General features: G+C 41.0%; 3 protein-coding genes across 4 annotated transcripts; 2 read left to right on the top strand and 1 right to left on the bottom strand.

Moving 5' to 3' along the window:
- Positions 1 to 1,299: 1,299 nt before the first annotated feature.
- Positions 1,300 to 2,341, top strand: LOC116356631 (protein FAM237A). The gene is made up of 2 exons (XM_031803174.1): positions 1,300 to 1,740; positions 2,105 to 2,341. Exons 1-2 carry the CDS (start codon positions 1,320 to 1,322, stop codon positions 2,251 to 2,253), a joined length of 570 nt encoding a protein of 189 aa, XP_031659034.1. The 5' UTR covers positions 1,300 to 1,319; the 3' UTR covers positions 2,254 to 2,341.
- A 154-nt stretch (positions 2,342 to 2,495) lies between these two features.
- On the top strand, positions 2,496 to 10,469 carry LOC109866944 (caspase-8-like). Its single transcript, XM_020455874.2, has 12 exons — positions 2,496 to 2,670; positions 4,022 to 4,305; positions 4,552 to 4,657; positions 4,794 to 4,938; positions 5,031 to 5,104; positions 5,257 to 5,302; positions 7,130 to 7,198; positions 7,312 to 7,407; positions 7,557 to 7,645; positions 8,843 to 8,963; positions 9,072 to 9,585; positions 9,727 to 10,469. Exons 2-12 carry the CDS (start codon positions 4,025 to 4,027, stop codon positions 9,896 to 9,898), a joined length of 1,713 nt encoding a protein of 570 aa, XP_020311463.1. The 5' UTR covers positions 2,496 to 2,670; positions 4,022 to 4,024; the 3' UTR covers positions 9,899 to 10,469.
- Positions 10,312 to 12,683, bottom strand: flacc1 (flagellum associated containing coiled-coil domains 1). 2 transcript variants are annotated; one of them, XM_031795439.1, is made up of 7 exons: positions 11,861 to 12,683; positions 11,492 to 11,774; positions 11,318 to 11,370; positions 11,081 to 11,177; positions 10,881 to 10,984; positions 10,683 to 10,772; positions 10,312 to 10,582 (listed from the first exon to the last, which is right to left on the bottom strand). In XM_031795439.1, the coding sequence occupies exons 2-7, from the start codon at positions 11,664 to 11,666 to the stop codon at positions 10,493 to 10,495; spliced, it is 609 nt and encodes a 202-aa protein (XP_031651299.1). In that variant the 5' UTR covers positions 11,667 to 11,774; positions 11,861 to 12,683; the 3' UTR covers positions 10,312 to 10,492. The 2 variants fall into 2 exon arrangements, with proteins under 2 accessions (XP_031651299.1, XP_031651294.1); XM_031795434.1 differs by having other exon boundaries at positions 11,492 to 12,683.
- Positions 12,684 to 21,268: the final 8,585 nt, after the last annotated feature.

Raw genomic sequence — 21,268 nt, 5'->3', positions numbered from 1 at the left:
TGTAGCTATCCCTGAGATGTGATTTAGGATATGCAAATTATCCTAGAAGTTCTGTAAGAAATTCTGATATCTGAATAAAGTAACGGTTCTTTGCACAAGGTTGCAAATAGAGGAGATCCCCCAAATGTTTTTTTGGGGGGGTTTAAACAACCAATTGTTTCATTATGAATAGGGTCAGTTTTTACTAACCTATGACCTACTCAGTAAACATTTATCATGCAACAGAAAACAATAAACCAAATAGCCTGTTTCATGAACATGTGTTTACTTGCTTACTCCTGGACTTGCTTTCTTACCAAGAAATATGCCTGATAATATCTCTGAAAGGTTTAGTCACAGTTCCTGTTGTTTTGTTAATACCAGCTTTAACCACAGACCAGAGGCCTAATCCAAGGTTGTTCATAAAACCACCTTTTCAGTTCTTGACAAAGTGTATTCAGATGGATTATTAATATATTAATGAAATATTGTAGTTTTTATTTATTATGTTTTTGTATAGGGGATTTAAAAACAAAGGAACAGATTGATGCACTGCCAAAGAGGAAGGAGGAAGGCCTCTGTGGACATGAAAGAACCCTCCCTCCAGTGTAAAATTCCTGAAGAATGATGTGTAACAATGTACATTTCAATTCACATTTTATGCAAATGATGAATCCGTCCAATAGAAATCAGCATGTGACAGTCAGACAGTGTTCAATCACTTCCATTGGAACGCTAATAAACTATTTGGCCGTCCCCCTTAGATAGACTGACGTACTGTATTTGAGAGAAAACAGATGCGCATCTAAACATCGAGGGCTGCACAAACTACATCACTCTACAAAAGGTAAGTCTCTGTTTTGCACCTGTTGTATTTTACGAGCTTTTTCGTGTAGATTTAATAAAAACCTGAAATTAGAATGTTTTGTTTGAGAAATATTTGTTGCCAGGTTAATCTTGCAAAATGTACTTTATTCGAAATAGAGCAGTTTAAAATAAAAGCTTAGTAGGCCTTTCACTTTTATGATATTTCCTCACACAACAGTTATATGCCTATTTTTCATCAATATTTGGCATGTTATTTATTTAAAAAATCATAATTCAAAATAGAGTGTCTGATATTTGTTCGGAACATATTACTTTATTTGTATTTTATGGAAAAATAACTATGTTTTAATCTTTACCATTTCAAGGGAATAGTTTATTCTGAGAACATGTAAATTCCTATGGGCTATCTTTAACAATAGCCTAATTCATATATCCATTCTGAAAACAGAATGCAGGGATAACATTATGTTGGATTAGAGACAAAGTCGTTTTGGTGAATATTGGCGTCGTTCATGTTTTACCAACATTTACATTCTGTCTCAACACAGATGGATACTACAATCCTCAACATGTTTCTGGCTACAGTGCTGCTCATGGGCTGTGTATGTGTGGTACCTCTCCAAGGTCAGAAGCCAGGACAGGTGGACCCCCTGACTCTGAGCAGGGCATCACAGTGCTGGACCTCCTCCTCAGAGCTCCTGCTGGAGATGCGCTCCCCGAGGATCGCTGACACCGTGCCTGCCTTCTGGGACCTGATGGTGTTCCTCAAGTCGTCAGACAACAGGAAGCACAGTGCTCTATTCTGGGACCTGGCCCAGGTCTTCTGGGACATCTATGTGGATTGTGTCCTGTCCCGGACCCATGGACTGGGGAGGCGGCAGCTAACTTGGCCCCATGAGCAGATCACTGCAACGCGCTCACTTGTCACTGACAGTAAGTACCTGTCTCTGACACTTTTCTCTCCAGTTTACAGTTTGGGCGTGGATACTTTTTAAGGAGCCGAGTTAGGCTCTGTCTGTGTGTACAGGATACATTTTCTATTGCAACTGATATCAAGGCTGATCTGGTGCCATGATTAGAACACAGAAGTAGCCTATAAACGTGTCTTGTGAGATAACGACTGCTACGTTGTGTGTTGCTGTACATATCATTGATTTAGTCAATTGCAAGTCACTGTTAAAATATCATTATGATGAGATGATGGGATCTGATCTGTACACATAACCATGCTTAAATCTCTGAATGAAACATATTCACCACTAGTAATGAATCGTTTTTTTCTGACTTTATCTTGCAGAATCTTTTGTTCAGGACTCACAGACTAACGTCTCCAAACTGAAGGAGTCATCTCAGGGATGGCTAAAGATCCAGGTTCAGCACTTTGGACCAGGCATTTTAAATCACATAATTCGCACCAGGGGGATCAAGAGTAGATATATTCTTTAACCACACATTATAATTCAACCAAGTCCATATGTCCTATTGACTTTTTCTACCTTTGATGTGTTGAATAAAAAATATTACATTCAGTGTACTTGCCTAAGTGTATGTCGTGTGTATGACAATGCATGGATGCCACTGTACATTTGTGAGGATTAGTGTGACTCATCTATATTAATTACAGCTACATTGCAACATTTCGAAAGGGTGAGACCATTGGTTGGAAATATTGAAACGGGGCGTATCCTATGAAATTGGCGTGAGGAAAGCTAGAAGTACTGTACTGACTTCACGCCACTTGTAACGAAACCCCCCGGTACTTTCAAGGAAATAAAATGACTTGTAGTTGTTATCGGGAAGAAGACAGGATCTTTGGAAAAAATTGATATTCCTTTTGTTTATGTTACCTCTCCAAAAGTACAGGTAGGCCTGTTTGGACTTGAAATATCAGAACGCACATTTACACTTCGAACGCACTATTATTCCTAGCCGAGGAACGCTCAACTCCGTCCTTCAGCTATACTTTCACCAAACTTGTTCTTGGGTGGGGCATTTGTTCTAATTAAACAGTAAAACAATGGTATTATACCCTGTATAGCCTTTTTGGACAGTGTGCTATTTTTTATTGGACAGGGTGTATGACTTGTTATAGGTGAATTAATGTAGATTTGTCATGGTATCTCATTCTCAACTTTACGTCTATAATAGTCTAATGAAACAGGGTCGATTTCCGTGCTTATAAACCCAGGGTCGTTACAATAGTGTGGGCTAAATCCGGGTGTACACACTATATGACTTTCAGAATCCTAACATCGCTCAGCCTCACATTAGACGCATTTCATGTCACTAAACGATGTGGCACAGACGGCGGTCACACACTGCAAGATATTTTACTTGGTCGTGAGGATTGTTGATACCGCGCTATCTCGCAAAAAAACATTGTTTGTGCACTTCAGAGCTGTAACGAATTGACGCGTTGGTTAATTAAAGGCAAGTACAAAGTGCAGACGCATACCAGTAGTAGTCATCGCTCCGGTTTGTGAGTCTACACCTTGGTGATGCGAAACAACGTCATCATCTCACTGGTTTCTTCTCTGGCGAGCTCGCATTGGCTGTCGCTGATCACCGTTCTCAAAACGTGTCAGGGCACATCTCACACCACAAGAACATTGCAGATTGTGTGCTGTTAAAATCAAATGTTTGAAAATATCGGGAAGTCTGGGATTCCTGAAAGACGAGATCGGTATCCCTCGGATTGCGTCTCTGAGCCGCTCACATTAAACCATCGTCGGTGACGGCCGCGCGCCCAGATTAGGCAATGACATGGGGTGTTTTTGTCTCCGATCTTAAAAACTTCTCTGGGGCAGCTAAATCGGGGCCAAAAACGTGTAGTGTACACCCGGTTTAAGAGACGTATTACTCTTTTATATAATTATGTGAGCATAATATGCTAGTGTGTTAAGTATGAGCTCTTCTATAGAATATAAATGCCCCCCCCCCATGGTTTCCTCTCTGATTTTTATGCGGGTGGAAATTGAAAATTAGACGATTCTAGAAAATAATTATGCTGGGACAAACTAGAAACTTCACTGAGGCCCCTAGGGGTCCCCATCCCCCTGAAAGTTGCTGCACTAGAGGGCTATCCAATTGATTACTCACCTGGGCTAATTGATATTTTCAACTGACATTATATTAATACCATGTACAGAGATTGTAAATTCACAATATGTATTTATAGATAACAAACATAGCAATCATATTGGTATTTCGACAGGAGATGGATTTCCAAAGGCGGCTGTTGCAAGTGGAACAAGCCCTGAGCAGTGAAGAAGTACAAGCACTTGCATTTCTTTGTACAGATTTACTGGGTAAAGACCTGAACTCAGTGACCACAGCTAGTAAACTCTTCTCTCTTCTGACGGACCAAGAACTGTTATCCCCTGATCAACCTTGCTTGCTTGCTGACCTACTACTCACCATCCAGCGGCACAGCTTGATGCGAGGCCTTGGCCTCAACAACCAGCTACCAACAACCAGTAGACACATCTCTCCTTATAGGTGAATATATAGGCCACATTTACTATAACCTCATCCCCAGGCTTAGTGTTGTCGGAAGTGGCTGGGAATGAAATGATTACTACATCTGAATCCATACATCTCCCCCCACAATTGAATACAGACAAAGACAACTACCCACTCATGACACGAATATAAACACATGTTGTGTTACAGTTGATCACTCCATATACTGTACTGTGATGTTCTCTGAAAAGTGAATGACACATTGTATCTAACCATCTGCAGAAAGATGCTGTATGACCTGTCAGAGAACATCACTCGAGATGAGTTGCGGGAGATCAAGTTCTTGTTGAGTAATGAACTCCCTCGTAGAAAACTGGAGGACAACCTGGTGAGTATGTCAGAACAGTCTAAAATGTCATATGTGTTGTCCAGAGTAGGGCAGTAACCTTTTACAGTATTTTGTGCAATTTAGTGCTTATCTTGATGGACCAACTGACGTTACACATTTTGCTTTATTCTTTCAGACGACCTTGCAATTATTCCTGGAAATGGAGAAAATGGATATTTTGAGCATCGTAAAACTAAACACTCTTGAAAGCATTATTGAAAGTGTCTGCCCCGTGTTGAAAAAAACGATCAAAAAGTACAAGACACAGAATTCCTTATCTGGTAAATCACTTATATGCTGAACAATCCAATCCCTTGCCTGTCAATGACTTAGAATGGGGATATGACTGAGATGTTTTATGCTATTCAATCAGGGCCAGGAACTCAAGAGACAGGGGTGGGACAGTTAAGACCAAGATCTGTGTCTGAAGCTCATGCAGGAATCCAGGTAACATACAATGCTCGTCAGCACTCCTTTTTTTATTTCTTACATTATCTTGATATCCAGTTCTCATGGACACATTTCAGTTCATATCTTGATAAGCTACTACAGTATAATCCTGACAGACTCTCATGCCTGTTTTATTTGCTTTCCTTCAGGCTGCCTCCATGCTTCCAAAGCGGCCTGTCTCTTGTGAACTATCAGGTAGATAGGAGCTGTCACTATCCACTGGGCTCAAACTGGTTGAATCAACGTTGAATCACCTCCTACTAGAGAGTTGATCTTCAGCTGTTCATTTGGTCTCCCATCCAGGGTTTTAACCAAGCCCTGCTTTTATATTTGTTACTGACTACTATTAATGTGCTATCGTGAGAATGACTTTAAGTGACCTCTTAAAAACTAAATATATTCACTTTTGCTATCAAAGTCATTCCAAAAAGGTAGGTTTAACAGAGCAAATGAAATGGGACCATACTTTATCAGACATATATCATCAATGTTGCTATTCAGGACTATATAGCATTAACAAAGTCATCAACAGCTATTATTTCAATTCAACACAGAATTCAACAACAAAAATAGACAATACATATGCTTAGGGTTTCAAGCTTTGGTTGATTTCAAGTGTAATCTTCAAGTTTTAATCATTAATATGTTGGATTCACATCTCCATCTCAAACAAAAAGTTGAAGAGTATAACTAATTCTAATGAAACTTTATTCAAAGTGCTTTTAATGTTTGATTAGATTAGATTTAGTACTATTCTTTAACTCGAATGTGTGGTTGAGATGGAGATGTGAATCCAACCTATGAATGATTAATTTGTGTAATATCAACATTTAAAGGAGATGTATATTCTGCTTGGATAGCTCCATCTGTACCACTGAATTAGTCTGGCTTTAATTCCAGTTTGTCTACAAATTAATAATTGATATGTTGGATTCACAGCTCAATCTCAACCGAAAATCAAAATGAAAGAGTAGGTCTAAGTCAAACTTAAAATGCACTGTAAATAAAGTTTCATTTGATTTAGTCCTATTCTTTAACTTTTATAGGTTGAGATGGAGACGTGAATCTAACATCTACATTATTGATTTGTAGACCAGATAGAATTTGTTGACCATCAAAACAAAATTCAATATCACCTTTGCAATACAGTCAATAGCCTATTAACTTGTCGACAAGTTAACAAATGATGTTGGATCTCCAACTAAACCAAAAAAAGTTAAAGAATGGGATTAAGCCAGTGGCTCTAATGAAACTATCCAAGCATTAAATGTTGATATTTGGTTGCGTTGTCAACCAAACACAATTCAATATTCATTTTGTAATACAGTAAATTGCCGAAAGTAAAACATATCTTACAAACTAATGTAACAGTATTTATTCAACCTTAAAATGACTAACACATCCATGGCTCATTTTGAGGTTACTGTAACTATAAATGTCTTCTTATATAGTCATATAAAGCGTGCATGTTCAAGATAGCATGAATAGGTTGTCGCAGGTCTGTGGAGATCTTCACAATTGCTGTAATAATCTGTGCAGAATCATGAACAACATCGATCACTTGTACTATGTACTTTTAATGTTATCTCAATTACAATCCAATTCATTTATTTGTGCTATTAGATAAAGCACAGTGATAACATATCAAGTTGTGTAAATACAAAATATGTGACATTGTATTCCCATTTGAACTTTGTTTAGCTTTTTAATGGTTGAAAGTATGGTGATAACACATTTAGATGACAACTAAACAAAAAATCAGATGTTGTTTTCCCATTGGAATTTGGTTGTGCTTTTAGCTTTGGGAATTCAACACATTTCTGGCAGTCTTTTTGACTGGGCGAATAAAGGTTGAAATCTCATTGATCAACGTCTCAACCAAATATTACCAAAATGTCCACGTTGAAATGACATGATCTGCCCAGTGGGTACTGTCAATGTCAAATCTTCTTCACTATGTTATAACATGCTCACCTTCCATTTCCTGTTTGTCTTACACATTCCATTTTCTTTTTGTCTTAGTTGAACCATATGGCCATTCTGACGAGACTCTCAATGTATCCTCTCTGAATCGATCTGACACCTCTCTGGGTAAGTCCCACACTGAACATGCTGTGCCGCCCTCTACCTTTGTTCTCTGTTTTGGAGTACAGTACAGAACTCACATGACCTTTTTGTGTCATCTTGGTCTATCCACACAACAGATGTTCGGAGAGTCTCATATTCGATGGATGCAGGACTTTCACATGGGCTGAGTCTCCTAAGTACCAATGGGGACAACTGTGCTGCTCCCATTAAAGGTAAATTGAGAATGTATAATGCCAATCTGCAAAAGGGGCCTGCTGACTCTTCCCTTTCCCACTCACTCTGTTGGCTCATTGGCCTCACTGTTTAATGTTAGCTGTATCATTGATGCATTCTTACCTGATACATGTCTTCTCTCATATAGAGTATCATCATGTTTCATCCACATCCTCATGTGGAGACAATACGAACTTTGGCCCAGCAGATGCTCAGAGAGGAAACACCAAAAGAGAGGTTTCTCTTATAATGATCTTTTTAAAGGAGCGTTGACAAAGTCATGTCAGTGTTTTTACTGAAAGCGGATTGTAATGTATGGATTATTTTAGGTACACTAGTTGTTTCTGGGATTATGGATTTGTATATGACGTACGGTGCATTTGGAAAGTATTCAGACCCCTTGACTTTTTCCAGATTTTGTCACATTACAGCCTTATTCTAAAATGGATGAAATTGTGTTTTTCCCCTCATCAATCTACACACAATACCCTATAATGACAAAGCAAAAACATTTTTTGCTAATTTTTTGCAAATATATATATAAAAAAAGCTGAAGTATCACATTTTGTAGTACTGTGTTGAAGCACCTTTGGAAGCGATTACAGCCTCAAGTCTTCTTGGGTTTGACGCTACAAGCTTGGCACACCTGTATTTGGGGAGTTTCTCCCACTCTTCTCTACAGATCCTCTCAAGCTCTGTCAGGTTGGATGGGGAGTGTTGCTGCACAGCTATTTTCAGGTCTCTCCAGAGATGTTTGGTCCGGTTCAAGTCCAGGATCTGGCTGGGCCACTGAAGGACATTCAGAGACTTGGAAGGTGAACCTTCGCCCCAGTCGGAGTTCTTGGTCACCTCCCTGACCAAGGCCCTTCTCCCCCGATTGCTCAGTTTTGCCGGGGGGCCAGCTGGAGGAAGAATCTTGGTGGTTCCAAACTTCTTCCATTTAAGAACGATGGAGGCCACTGTGTTCTTGGGGACATTCAATGTTCCAGACATTTTTTGGTACCCTACCCCAGATCTGTGCCTCGACACCATCCTGTCTTGGAGCTCTACAGACAATTCCTTCGACCTCATGGCTTGGTTTTTGCTCTGACATGCACTGTCAACTGTGGGACCTTTAATAGACAGGTGTGACTCCAATCAAGTTGTAGAAACATCAAGGATAATAAATGGAAACAGGATGGACCTGAGCTCAATTTCGAGTCTCATAGCAAAGGGTCTGAATACTTATGTGAATATGGTATTTCTGTTTTTATGTTTAGTACATTTGAAAACACTTCTAAAACCCTGTTTTCGCTTCATCATTATGGGGTATTGTGTGTAGATTGATGAGAAAACTGTTTTATTTAATACACCGGCTGTAACGTAACAAAATGTGGAAAAAGTCAAGGGGTCTGAAGATTTTCCGAATGCTCTACATGTATTTTCTTTCTGTAGGAACTGGGAGAATATTCTATGACAGGAAAAAAGAGAGGTTTCTGTCTGATCATTAACAACTGCGACTTTAGAAATTCCCCTCTACCGTTAAAAGAAAGAGCGGGAACACACATTGACAAAAGTAAGATCATCTTTACTTGTAATACTTACTATACTGAAATACTTCCAATACCTGTATGTGGGTTGCTTTTGAAGAACCAGGGCTCAACCACAACCACTTGTGTTTTAGAGAGTTTGGTGAGTGTGTTCAAGTGGCTGGGCTTTGAGACACAGACTGAGCCAGACTGCAGTCGGGAGAAGATACTGTCTCTACTTGCGGAGCTGCGCAACCGGGATCACAGCCAGATGGACTGCCTGGTGTGCTGCGTTCTGAGCCACGGCCTAGAGGGAGGTGTTTACGGGGTGGACGGGCTGGAGGTCAGTGTCAGGGAGCTCACAGAGCCCTTCTCTGGACTGGAGTGCAGCTCACTGAGGGACAAGCCCAAGCTGTTCTTCATCCAGGCCTGTCAGGGCAACAAGGACCAAAAGCAAGTGTTCATCCAGTCTGATGGCCCAGCACCAAGCTCTACTACCTCCAGCTCTATCTGCACTGATGCAGTGGTACACAGAGACTCCATTCCCACTGATGCTGACTTCCTTCTGGGCATGGCCACTGTCCCTCACTTTGCCTCTTTTAGAGACAAGAGGCAGGGCACTTGGTTCATCCAGTCGTTGTGCCAGAACCTCATCAACTTGGTGCCCAGGTTAGTGCTCAGAAATGCTTGGTCTCTCTGTTGTTAGATTCTGCCATCAGTACACAGTGAAATATGACGTACAGATGTGAGCGTATTGTTGGTAAATTAATATCATGTTTGATTTCCTCTCATTGTTCTCTCTCTGTCCAGTGGGTATGACTTGCTGTCCATCCTGACCAAGGTGAATGATGATGTCAGCAGGAAGACAAATGGCATTAAGAAGCAGATGCCCCAGCCTGCATACTCGCTCAGAAAGAGGGTGGTCTTTCCCATTCCCAAAGAACCACCTCCCAGACTATGTGAGCCACAAGCATTGGCTTGAGAACACTAGAGCAGATTCTTTAATGGTCGTCACCTTTCCCATCTATTCAGGGTACTGATTCAGAAACGATATTAATCAATGGGGAAACGACTAGTACTTGAATAGCACTGCCCTAGACTGAGAGACTGTCTCCACACTACTGTCTACACTGCACACCTCAGGGATCCCTCAAGTATAAACTGCTGTGTTTTTCCAAAACTGAATGTTAACTGTTTTTTACACATTATATAAAAAATGAAATTCAGTATAAATATATCCAAAGAACTGTAAATAGAACATTTCAGGAATTTTTTTAAAGGGTGTTTTTAAATCTTGTAGAAAAAAAGCAAGAACAACCGAAGAGCACTTAATATGCAACGTTTTCCACATGTTTTTTTCTAAATGGTCAATTTCTTACTCCCTTGCACATTGGCTTCCTAAATGAATACAAAATAACATTTTCAATCAATATAGATAATTTTGTTGTTGCTGCTGTTTCAATATATCACAGTGTACTCCTTGACACCACATGTCATACAACACATTTAAGACAAATTCTATGACGGAAGAATAAAAAATATGGTCAAACATGTATTGGAGTGGTCATGAGTTGCACTATGGCTCTGTTGGTTCTTGCGTGATGCATGACATGCGTCTTGGTCCAAGCTGGCTTGGGTTTTTCCCGAAGTCTGACATACGACAGGTCTGTCACGACAACAAGATAGCCATCACTAGCAGGTTTGAACAGAAACTTCAGTGACAGTTTCTCTGAATGAAGAGGATACATAGAGTATCAGTAGCTTACCACAATATCCAGTTGCTCTTGTGTCTGGTGATAAGCTGTTCTCAACAAACTGATGGTTACATCCTTCTCTGTCAGCTCACCAGCTAGTACCTAGAAAGCCACACACGCTCAGTGACTTCAGAGGTAAACTATCCCATTGTCCGAACCACCTATAAGTCAAATTCAGGTTAACATTGGTAGCAACAATCCTCCTCTGACCTGTATCTCCTCCTCAAACCGGGCCTGGAGTTCTGCCATTTCTGCCTCAAAGGCCTTTCTTTGGTTATCCTTTTCCTGCTCACTTTTGTTCAGCTGCTCACGTGCTGTCAGTGATGAGAAATATACCATTTCTAAATGTCAACACTGAAACTGAGGAGCTGTATAATCACTCTACTTTGCACAATTGTTAATAACCTCACAATGCATCAGTTGGTCCATGAGATGCCTTTCCTGCTCCTCTTTCCAGCTGTTCTCCTTCCTTAGCCAGCTGCTACGCATCTCCTCAAATATACTGTCCTAGAGCAGTAGGGAAAAAAACACTATTTTAATTTTCAATAAATAAACCTACCTTTTTTTGCAGTGCATTTCACTGAAAAAATGTGAAACACCAAGTTCTGACTGGTGCCATCTGGCAACAGGTGGCAAGGCTAATTCACCTTGTATGTGCGGAAGGAGCTTTTGAGGAAGTCATACTCTTTCTCCAGCAGGGCTGTGAGGGTTGACAAGCAAAGAAAGGGTGAGAGTGATAGGGACAGGGACAGGGACAGGTTGAAGAGACAGTATTAGTTAGACTGTTAGGCTGCCACAAGCCATTGTTTCCTGTTTAATACCACATCTCTCCTCTGCACAGCCCTTCTCCCCCTCCAGAGTCTTGGTATGGAGGGTCACTAAAGCACTGATCTCTGATCTGTGGGCCTGCATTAGCTGCCTGTAAGTCAGAGGGAAGTGGTGACTGGGAATCACCTCTTTGTCAAAGGACCTTATTCCAATTTGACAGTCTAGCATGAAAGGACGCCACCTCTGCTAGCTGTGTGGGGCATAAAGTACCTACTCTATCTCCTGTTGTTGCTGCTGCCTAACTCTCTCAGCTCTCCGCTCTGCTTCATCCAACAGCTGTGAAACAGAGACATGATGAAGTTAGAAGGAGTCAGAGGTCCCCTTTAGATGACCATGTTGGAGAAACTATCTAGATATCTCACTGCACGGCAGCTGTGCTGGTGGGACCGCCGTTCATCCTTTAGGAGGTCTGTCAGTTTCCCCATCTGCTCCTGCATGTCCTGCAAAAAACCCTGCCTAGCGAACACAAAGGCAATAAGCCAAGCATGTAAAGGCCAATAACTCTGTAATCCAGAAGAGCAGATTTCATGCACAGAATGTTACTATCCATGTGAAACTACCCAAATCAACTATATCAGTGGTGTTTGAATGAGTTCTGTGCTTTGAGTGACATATCATACTGACAACTGACTAAATACAGGGAAATTAAAAACTCACATGTTCATAGTTTGGGAAACCCAGTAGCCCACTAGGCCTGAGGACTACACTGTGCAAGTTCTCAGGTTTTTGCTGGGATTCTAATATGAGGTCATAGTTAACTTCTAGGTTCTCACAAACTTTACTGTTCCAGTAATCTCTGTTAATCCAGAAGTCAAATATTTCTCCGTCTATACACAGAATCTGCCCATTGGAGATTACTGTTCCAGAATTTGAGAAAAAAAATCATTTCTGGGAATGAATCAAGCTTTACGCATCCCTAAAGTCACTAGACACATAAGTATGTTGCAGACTGACCAAGTGGGAAAGCAATCATAGGGCTCGCACGGGCACGTGTTTAAAAATACTAAATATACACTGTTTTTAATATATACTGTAATACTACTAGCCACCTAGCAATTCTATGAAGTTGGCTTTAGCTAACCAAGATTGGGAACCATTCTTCCATTCTCACAACTAGATACACTACAAAAGTATGTGGACACCTGCTTGTCGAACATCTCCAAAATCATGGGCATTAATACAGAGTTGGTTCCTTCTTTGCTGCTATAATAGCCTCCACTCTTCTGGGAAGGCTTTCCACTAGATGTTGGAACATTGCTGTGGAGACTTGCTTCCATTCAGCCACAAGAGCATTATTGAGGTCGGATACTGATGTTGGGCGATTAGGCCTGGTTCAAAGTCGGCATTCCAAATCATCCCAAATGTGTTCGATGAGGTTGAGGTCAGGGCTCTGTGCAGGCCAGTAAAGTTCTTCCACACAGATCTCGACAAACCATTTCTGTATGGACCTCACTTTTTCTGCACTGGGGCATTGTCATGCTGAAACAGGAAAGGGACTTCCCCAAACTGTTGACACAAAGTTGGAAGCACAGAATCATCTAGAATGTCATTGTATGCTGTAGCATTAAGATTTCCCTTCACTGGAACTAAGGGGCCTAGCCCGAACAATGAAAAACAGCCCCAGACCATTATTCCTCCTCCATCAAACTTTACAGTTGGCACTATGCATTCGGGCAGTTAGCATTCTCCTGGCTTCCGCCAAACCCAGATTCGTCAGTCGGACTGCCAGATGGTGAAGCGTGATTCATCACTCCAGAGAATGCGTTTCCACTGCTCTAGAGTCCAATGGTGGCAAGCTTTACACCTCTCCAGCCGACATTTGGCATTGTACATGGTGATCTTAGCCTTGTGTGCAGCTGCTTGGCCACGGAAACCAATTTCCTGAAGCTTCATGAAACAGTTATTGTGCTGACGTTGCTTCCAGAGGCAGTTTGGTACTCGTGAGTGTTGCAACCGAGAACAGGAGATTTGTACGCGCTTCAGCACTCTACGGTCCCATTCTGTGAGCTTGTGTGGACTACCACTTTGCGGCTGAGCCATTGTTTCTCCTAGACATTTCCACTTCACAATAACAGCCCTTACAGTCGACTGGGGCACGAAATGACTTGTTGGAAAGGTTGCATCCTGTGACGATGCCACGTTGAAAGTCACTGAGCTCTTCAGTAAGGCCAATGTTTGTCTATGAAGATTGCATGGCGGTGTGCTCAACTTTATGCACCTGTCAGCAACAGCGGTGACTGAAATAGTCTAATCCACTAATTTGAAGGGGTGTCCACATACTTTTGTATATACAGTGCCTTGCGAAAGTATTCGGCCCCCTTGAACTTTGCGACCTTTTGCCACATTTCAGGCTTCAAACATAAAGATATAAAACTGTATTTTTTTGTGAAGAATCAACAACAAGTGGGACACAATAATGAAGTGGAACGACATTTATTGGATATGTCAAACTTTTTTAACAAATCAAAAACGGAAAAATTGGGCGTGCAAAATTATTCAGCCCCTTTACTTTCAGTGCAGCAAACTCTCTCCAGAGGTTCAGTGAGGACCTAAATGACTAATGATGATAAATACAATCCACCTGTGTGTAATCAAGTCTCCGTATAAATGCACCTGCACTGTGATAGTCTCAGAGGTCCGATATCCATAAAAAGTGTTGTTTAAAGTTTGCCACAAGCCACCTGGGAGACACACCAAACATGTGGAAGAAGGTGCTCTGGTCAGATGAAACCAAAATTTAACTTTTTGGCAACAATGCAAAACGTTATGTTTGGCGTAAAAGCAACACAGCTCATCACCCTGAACACACTATCCCCACTGTCAAACATGGTGGTGGCAGCATCATGGTTTGGGCCTGCTTTTCTTCAGCAGGGACAGGGAAGATGGTTAAAATTGATGGGAAGATGGATGGAGCCAAATACAGGACCATTCTGGAAGGCTAATTCACCTGATGGCTAATTCACCTGATTGCAGACTCCTGATGGAGTCTGCAAAAGACCTGAGACTGGGACGGAGATTTGTCTGCCAACAAGACAATGATCCAAAACATAAAGCAAAATCTACAATGGAATGGTTAAAAAATAAACATATCCAGGTGTTAGAATGGCCAAGTCAAAGTCCAGACCTGAATCCAATCGAGAATCTGTGGAAAGAACTGAAAACTGCTGTTCACAAATGCTCTCCATCCAACCTCACTGAGCTCGAGCTGTTTTGCAAGGAGGAATGGGAAAAATGTCACTCTCTCGATGTGCAAAACTGAATAATTTTGCACGCCCAATTTTTCAGTTTTTGATTTTTTAAAAAGGTTTGAAATATCCAATAAATGTCGTTCCACTTCATGATTGTGTCCCACTTGTTGTTGATTCTTCACAGAAAAATACAGTTTTATATCTTTATGTTTGAAGCCTGAAATGTGGCAAAAGGTCGCAAAGTTCAAGGGGGCAGAATACTTTCGCAAGGCACTGTATAGTGTACCAAGAAGCCATTTCAGGCTATCAACGAAGAGTAGCTAGCTTGTCTAACTATCTTAGCTGGCATGCCTGCTGGCAAGGTTGGTAGACTTTAGAGAAGCAAGTAATTTCTAAATGTACTGAATAAAGCGCAAATCATTATCCACAGATGGTAGACCTCGATAGTCCAGCGTCCCATTGTGACATAGCTAAGACCACCATTCACGGGAGACGCACAGCCCGAATGAGCGCCTTCCCACAATTCCCAACCAACTGGTCTCTTGGTTCATTTGAATGTGTTGACAGTTGGAGAAATTGCTTGAGCTGTGCTGAAATTTCAAAAAGTATGAAAGCCAACGGTCAAATACTCTAGAACACTGCTGTGCGTACACGTACACCTTTGGTACTCTGATAGACCCTTAAGACTCACATCCCTTTCAATCTTTTACCCAGATTTTAGGAGATGTAGAGAAGCATATTTAGTTCCTTTAAAAAAATAACCATCAGTCAGGAGGATAGAGACAGCGCTAGAGGTATGCTTAGATATGCAGAAAAATGTACTTACAGTATTAAGCATAATAATTATGGCTCTAGATTGCAAGAAAAACGTGTTTCAGGAGTGTTAGAAATGTAAAATTCTCCAACAATTATCCACCCCCCAGCCATTGCCATCCAAACAACTTTTGGAGGCGCATAACGCTCCTGAAAGAAATCCTATGAACTTGTTTAATCAGCACAACAACACTAAATTAAAACAATGATACTGTAGGACTCCGCATATATATATTTTTTATAAATAACCCACCGGGCACACCACGTTATTTCATTGATAACCGAGTAAAATTTGGTTGAAACATTGATCAATGAGACTTATATTCACCCACTCAAACAGACAGCCAAACGTTAGTTGCATTTCCATTTTATCACTATGATTTCAACCGTCTAAATGCATAACCAAATTCCAATGGAAAAACAATGTCTCATTTTTGGTTTAGTTGTCACCCAAATGTCTATCCCTGCACTTTCAACCATTTAGGGCTCCCGAGTGGTGGAGTGGTCTAAGGCACGGCATCTCAGTGCTAGAGGTGTCACCACAGACCCAGGATCAATCCCAGGCTGTGTCGCAGCAGGCCACGACCGGGAGACCCATGAGGCGTGGCCCATTGTCGTCAGGGTTAAGTGCGTTTGGCCGGATGGGATGTCCTTGTCCCACCGTGCTCTAGCGACTCATAGTGGCGGGCCGGGTGCATGCACGCTGGCGACGGTTGCCAGTTGTATGGTGTTTCCTCTGACACATTGGTGCTGCGGGCTTCTGGGTTAAGCGAGCAGTGCGGCTCGACAAGGTCATGTTTTGAAGGACGCATGGCTCTCGAACTTTGCCTCTCCCGAGTCCGTATGGGACAAGATGGTAACTACCAATAGGATATTGGGGAGAAAAAGGTGTAAAAAAGAGATTAAAATGAAAGTACATGGTGCAATTGATCAATGTTGTTCATGATTCTGCACAGATTATTACAGCAATTGAGAAGATCTCCACAGACCTGCGACGACCTAGTCTTGCTATCTTGAACATGCACGCTTTATATGACTATATAAGAAAAAATGTATAGCTACAGTAACCTCAAAATATGTCCATGTTACTCATTTTAAGGTTTAATATTACAAATAGTCTACTATAATATCTACTATATTAGAAAAGTAGTAATGAATTGTGTTTGGTTGTTGCAACCAAATATTAACATTTAAAGAAGATGTACAAGTACATTAGGAAAGTATTCAGACCTGTTGACTTTTTCCACATTTTGTTACGTTACAGGCTTACTCAAAAATGTATTAAATTAAAATCCTCATCAATCTACACACGATACCCCATAATGATAAAGCAAAAGGTTTTTCAAAATGTTTGCAAATGTATTGAAATAAAAAAACAGAAATACCTTATTTACATAAGCATTCAGACCTTTTGTTTATGAGACTCGAAATTGAGGTCAGGTGCATCCTGTTTCCATTGACCATCCCTGAGATGTTTCTACAACTTGATTGGAGTCCACCTGTAAATTCAATTGATTAGACATGATTTGTAAAGGCACATACCTGTCTAAATAAGATCCCACAGTTAACCGTGCATGTCAGAGCAAAAACCAAGCCATGAGGTCGAGGGAATTGTCCGCAGAGCTCTGAGACAGGATTTTGACTAGGCACAGATCTGGGGAAGGGTTCCAAAATATTTCTGTAGCATTGAAGGTCCCCAAGAACACATTCTTAAATAGAAGAAGTTTGGAACCACCAAGACTCTTCCTAAAGATGGCTGCCTGGCCAAACTGAGCAATTGAGGGAGAAGGGCTTTGATCTGGGAGGTGACAAAGAACCCGATGGTCACTCGGACAGAGTTCGAGTTCTTCTGTGGAGATGAGAGAACCTTCCAGAAGGACAACCATCTCTGCAGCACTTCACCAATCAGGCCTTTATGGTAGAGTGGCCAGATGGAGCCACTCCTCAGTAAAAGGCACATGACAGCCCGCTTGGAGTTTGCCAAAAGGCACCTGAATGCCAAGCGTCACATCTGGAGGAAATCTGGCACCATTCCTACGGTGAAGCCTGGTGGTGGTAGCATCATGCTGTGGGGATGTTTGGCAGTCCTTGTTTGGCAGTCTTCCAATCCTTGCAGTGGCAAGGACTGGGAAACAAGTCAGGATTGAGGTAAAGATGATCGGAGCAAAGTACAGAGAGATCCTTGATGAAAACCTTCTCCAGAGCGCTCAGGACCTCAGACTGGGGTGACGGTTCACCTTCCATCAAGACAACGACCCTAAGCACACAGCCAAGACAACGCAGGAGTGGATTTGGGTGAAGTCTCTGAATGTCTTCGAGTAGCCCAGCCAGAGCCCGGAACTGAACCCGATCGAAAATCTCTGGAGAGACCTGAAAATAGCTGTGCAGCGACACTCTCCATCCAACCCGACAGAGCTTGAGAGGATCTGCAGAGAAGAATGGGAGAAACTCCCAGAATACAGGTGTGCCAAGCTCGTTGTGTCATACCCAAGAAGACTTGAGGCTGTAATCGCTTCCAAAGGTGCTTCAACAAATACTGAGTAAAGGGTCTGAATACTTATGTAAATGTGATACATTTAATACATTTGCAAAAATACCTGTTTTTGCTTTGTCATCATGGGTTATTGTGTGTGTGTGTGTAGAACAATTTCATCCATTTTAGAATATGGATCTAACGTAACAAAATGTGGAAAAAGTGAAGTGGTCTGAAAACTTTCCGAATGCACTGTAACTGTGGCTTGGATATTTCCATCTGAGACACTGGCTTAATCACATTTTTTTACTTTTATTTTTGGTAGAGTTGGAGACATTAATCCAACATACCAATTGTTGACTTGTCAACAAGTTTATAGGCTATTTATTGTATTTAAATTGTATTTCCAAAGTTACTGAATTATGTTTGGTTGTCAACACAACCAAATATCAACATTTGAAGGAGATGTTTCTATCGTTTGGATCTGTGCCACTGACTTAGTCTGGCTTTATTCCAGTTTGTCGACAAATTGATAACTGATATGTTGGATTAACCATCTCAAACAAAAATCCAAGTTAAAGGACACGACTAAATCAAATCAAGCTTTAAATGCACTTTAAATAAAGTTTTATTTGACTTAGTCCTATTCTTTAACTTAGATTTTTGAATTGAGATGAAGATGTGAATCCAACATGTCAATCATTCATTTGAAGACAAACTGGAATTAAAGCCAGACTAAGTCGGTGGCACAGATGTAACTCTCCAGGCAGAAGATACATCTCCTTGCGTTGACCACCAAACACAATTCAATATCACTAAATATCAACAACCAGAGCTTGAAACCCTAGGCCTATTGTATTGTCTATTTATTTTGTTGAATTGAAACAATATATGATATATGTCTGATAAAGTATGGTCCCATTTCATTTGCTCTGTTAAACCTACCTTTTTGGAATGACTTTGATAGTGAATCTATTTAGTTTTAAAGTGGAGATCTGTCAACAATCATTGGTAATATTCAGTGACAAATATCATAGCTAGGCTTGGTTAAAACCCTGGATAGAAGACCAAATGGTAGCTGTAGATAGATCAACTCTCCAGTCGGATAGAGCTGCCCAACCTATTGTTTTTTCTTCTGATAGTGGATATAAGGTTGAAGATCTGGCCTTGTTTCAAAGGTACAAATTCAACATAGAGGTTTATGTTGAAATTTGGTTACCATGATGACATCATGCTGTTGACAATTCACCCTTAAAACAAGTTTTGTTCAAACAGTTTTTTCAAATCCAATGTATTTTCCATGTAGATTCCATATCACAACACTTTGACATATTACGTTGGGAAAGCTGAATTCTCTTGCTAGAAAATGTCATTTCTAACGCTCCTCATTAAACCAGTAGATGCCAGTATTCACCTATTTTCTGACGTCTAAACGGGTACCGTGGGACGTCCCAATGCTGAAGTCACCGCAATGACGTTGACATTTCAAACGGTTAAGGTAACACTTACGAGAAAAGGTTGCAGTATACCTGCAGTATGCTACAAATACTGCGTCCAAAATACCACAGTCGACTGCAGCTTCAAACTTCAATGTTTTTTTAAAAGGGAAGGGTACGGGGTTAGGTTTGGAGCAGCATTTCCCAAATTCGGTCCTGGGGACCCTAAGGGTTGCACATTTTGTTTTTTGACCTAGCACTACACAGTTGATTCAAATAATCAAAGGTTGATAATGAGTTCATTATTTAAATCAGCTGTGTAGTGCTAAACCAAAATGTACAACTGCGGAAAATAATATTTATTTGACCTGGTGAACCGGATGTTGTTGATCAGTTGTCAAATGATCAAATCGGATTAGTGTCATGGGAGGACCCAACACTAGCTGGTTCCTATCCACATTAAGACTTCCGGTTTCCGGTTTTTGCCTTCAATATAAAAGTTTGCGGTAAAACGTGTATGATAAGAAAAATAGTATTTTTTCCCAGCTTTGCATAGTGCATAATTTCAAAGTATGTGAAAAATTTTTTTGAAACATTGTATAACGACATGTTGTAAAAATCTAAACTAAAGAGAATTACTACTTTATATACAATAAAGATTATACAGTGGAGCTTAAGTAAATGAATGTCAAGAACATAATAGGTAATAAGTAAAAAAAATTTTTAAATAAATCATTATTTTGATTGTATGATTCTTGTTTATTTACTGGTGCTAATTGTTCAAGGATGCAATTTTGAAATGTAATGTTTAAGAAAAGTATTTTTGTTGTATTGCACAAACAAATTGCACGTACAGGAAAATAAAATTATCATGTGTCCATAAAACCAGGGTTCAGTCTACTCACTATAGTCCCTAGAATACAAATCAGATGAGTTTTAACAAAAAGCTAGGTCATGGGAAGTGTTGGACTTTTACGGAGTGTTGCTGGTCTTTTTCTCCATCCATCACATTGGCCACAATGCAAATCACTGTATATGGAATACATAGACTTTATAGAGCAAAATCTTAAATCAAATCAAAATGTTATTTGTCACATGCGCCGAATACAGCAGAGAGAACAGTCTATGACTTGGGTGGCTGGAGTCTTTGACAATTTTTAGGGCCGTCCTCTGACACGCCTGGTATAGAGGTCCTTGATGGCAGGAAGCTTGGCCCCAGTGATGTACTGGACCGTATGCACTACCCTCTGTAGTGTCTTGCGGTCGGAGGCCGAGCAGTTGCCATACCAGGCAGTGATGCAACCAATGCTCTCAATGGTGCAGCTGTAGAACCCACGCCAAATCTTTTCAGTCTCCTGAGGGGGAATAGGCTTTGTCGTGCCCTCTTCACGTCTGTTTTGGTGTGTTTGGACCATAACCATCTCTGACCTCCTCCCTATAGGCTGTCTCATCGTTGTCGGTGATCAGGCCTACCACTGTTGTATCATTGGCAAGCTTAATGATGGTGTTGGGAGTCGTGCCTGGCCATGCAGTCTTGAGTAAACGTGAAGTACAGGGGGGGGGCTGAGCACGCACCCCTGAGGGGCTCCCGTGTTGAGGATCAGTATGGCGGATGTGCTGTTACCTACCCTTACAGGATTGGAGTAAAAGGCCAGCAACACCCCGTATTATTCATAACCCCATGAAATGACATCATACATACATTCTACTGCCCCTACGGAGTATTCCCGTACAATACTTTTACTGCGGCACCTAGAAGAATTTTTGCTCTATAACGCTTCAAACACCGACAGCGTTGTGGCGCAAAATAGTATGCAGCATCATCTGGAGATGTATGCAACACAAGTTCAACATTCACCT

This window comes from Oncorhynchus kisutch, linkage group LG2 (assembly GCF_002021735.2).
Source record: "Oncorhynchus kisutch isolate 150728-3 linkage group LG2, Okis_V2, whole genome shotgun sequence".
Lineage (NCBI taxonomy): Eukaryota > Metazoa > Chordata > Actinopteri > Salmoniformes > Salmonidae > Oncorhynchus > Oncorhynchus kisutch.
The sequence above is the reverse complement of the archived record's forward strand: the minus strand, read 5'-3'. Positions and strand labels throughout refer to the sequence as shown.

Bases quoted from the DNA above. Each gene is read 5' to 3' on its own strand.
- LOC116356631 (XM_031803174.1), top strand. From the start codon at position 1,320: ATGTTTTACCAACATTTACATTCTGTCTCAACACAGATGGATACTACA. The intron at 1,741-2,104 runs GTAAGTACCTGT...TTTATCTTGCAG, and splicing joins GCGCTCACTTGTCACTGACA to AATCTTTTGTTCAGGACTCA.
- LOC109866944 (XM_020455874.2), top strand. From the start codon at position 4,025: ATGGATTTCCAAAGGCGGCTGTTGCAAGTGGAACAAGCCCTGAGCAGT. The intron at 4,939-5,030 runs GTAAATCACTTA...CTATTCAATCAG, and splicing joins GACACAGAATTCCTTATCTG to GGCCAGGAACTCAAGAGACA. The intron at 5,303-7,129 runs GTAGATAGGAGC...TTTTTGTCTTAG, and splicing joins TGTCTCTTGTGAACTATCAG to TTGAACCATATGGCCATTCT.
- flacc1 (XM_031795434.1), bottom strand. From the start codon at position 11,666: ATGCTAGACTGTCAAATTGGAATAAGGTCCTTTGACAAAGAGGTGATT. The intron at 10,985-11,080 runs GTGAGGTTATTA...CATCACTGACAG, and splicing joins CATGGACCAACTGATGCATT to CACGTGAGCAGCTGAACAAA. The intron at 10,583-10,682 runs GTAAGCTACTGA...TTGTCGTGACAG, and splicing joins AAGAGCAACTGGATATTGTG to ACCTGTCGTATGTCAGACTT.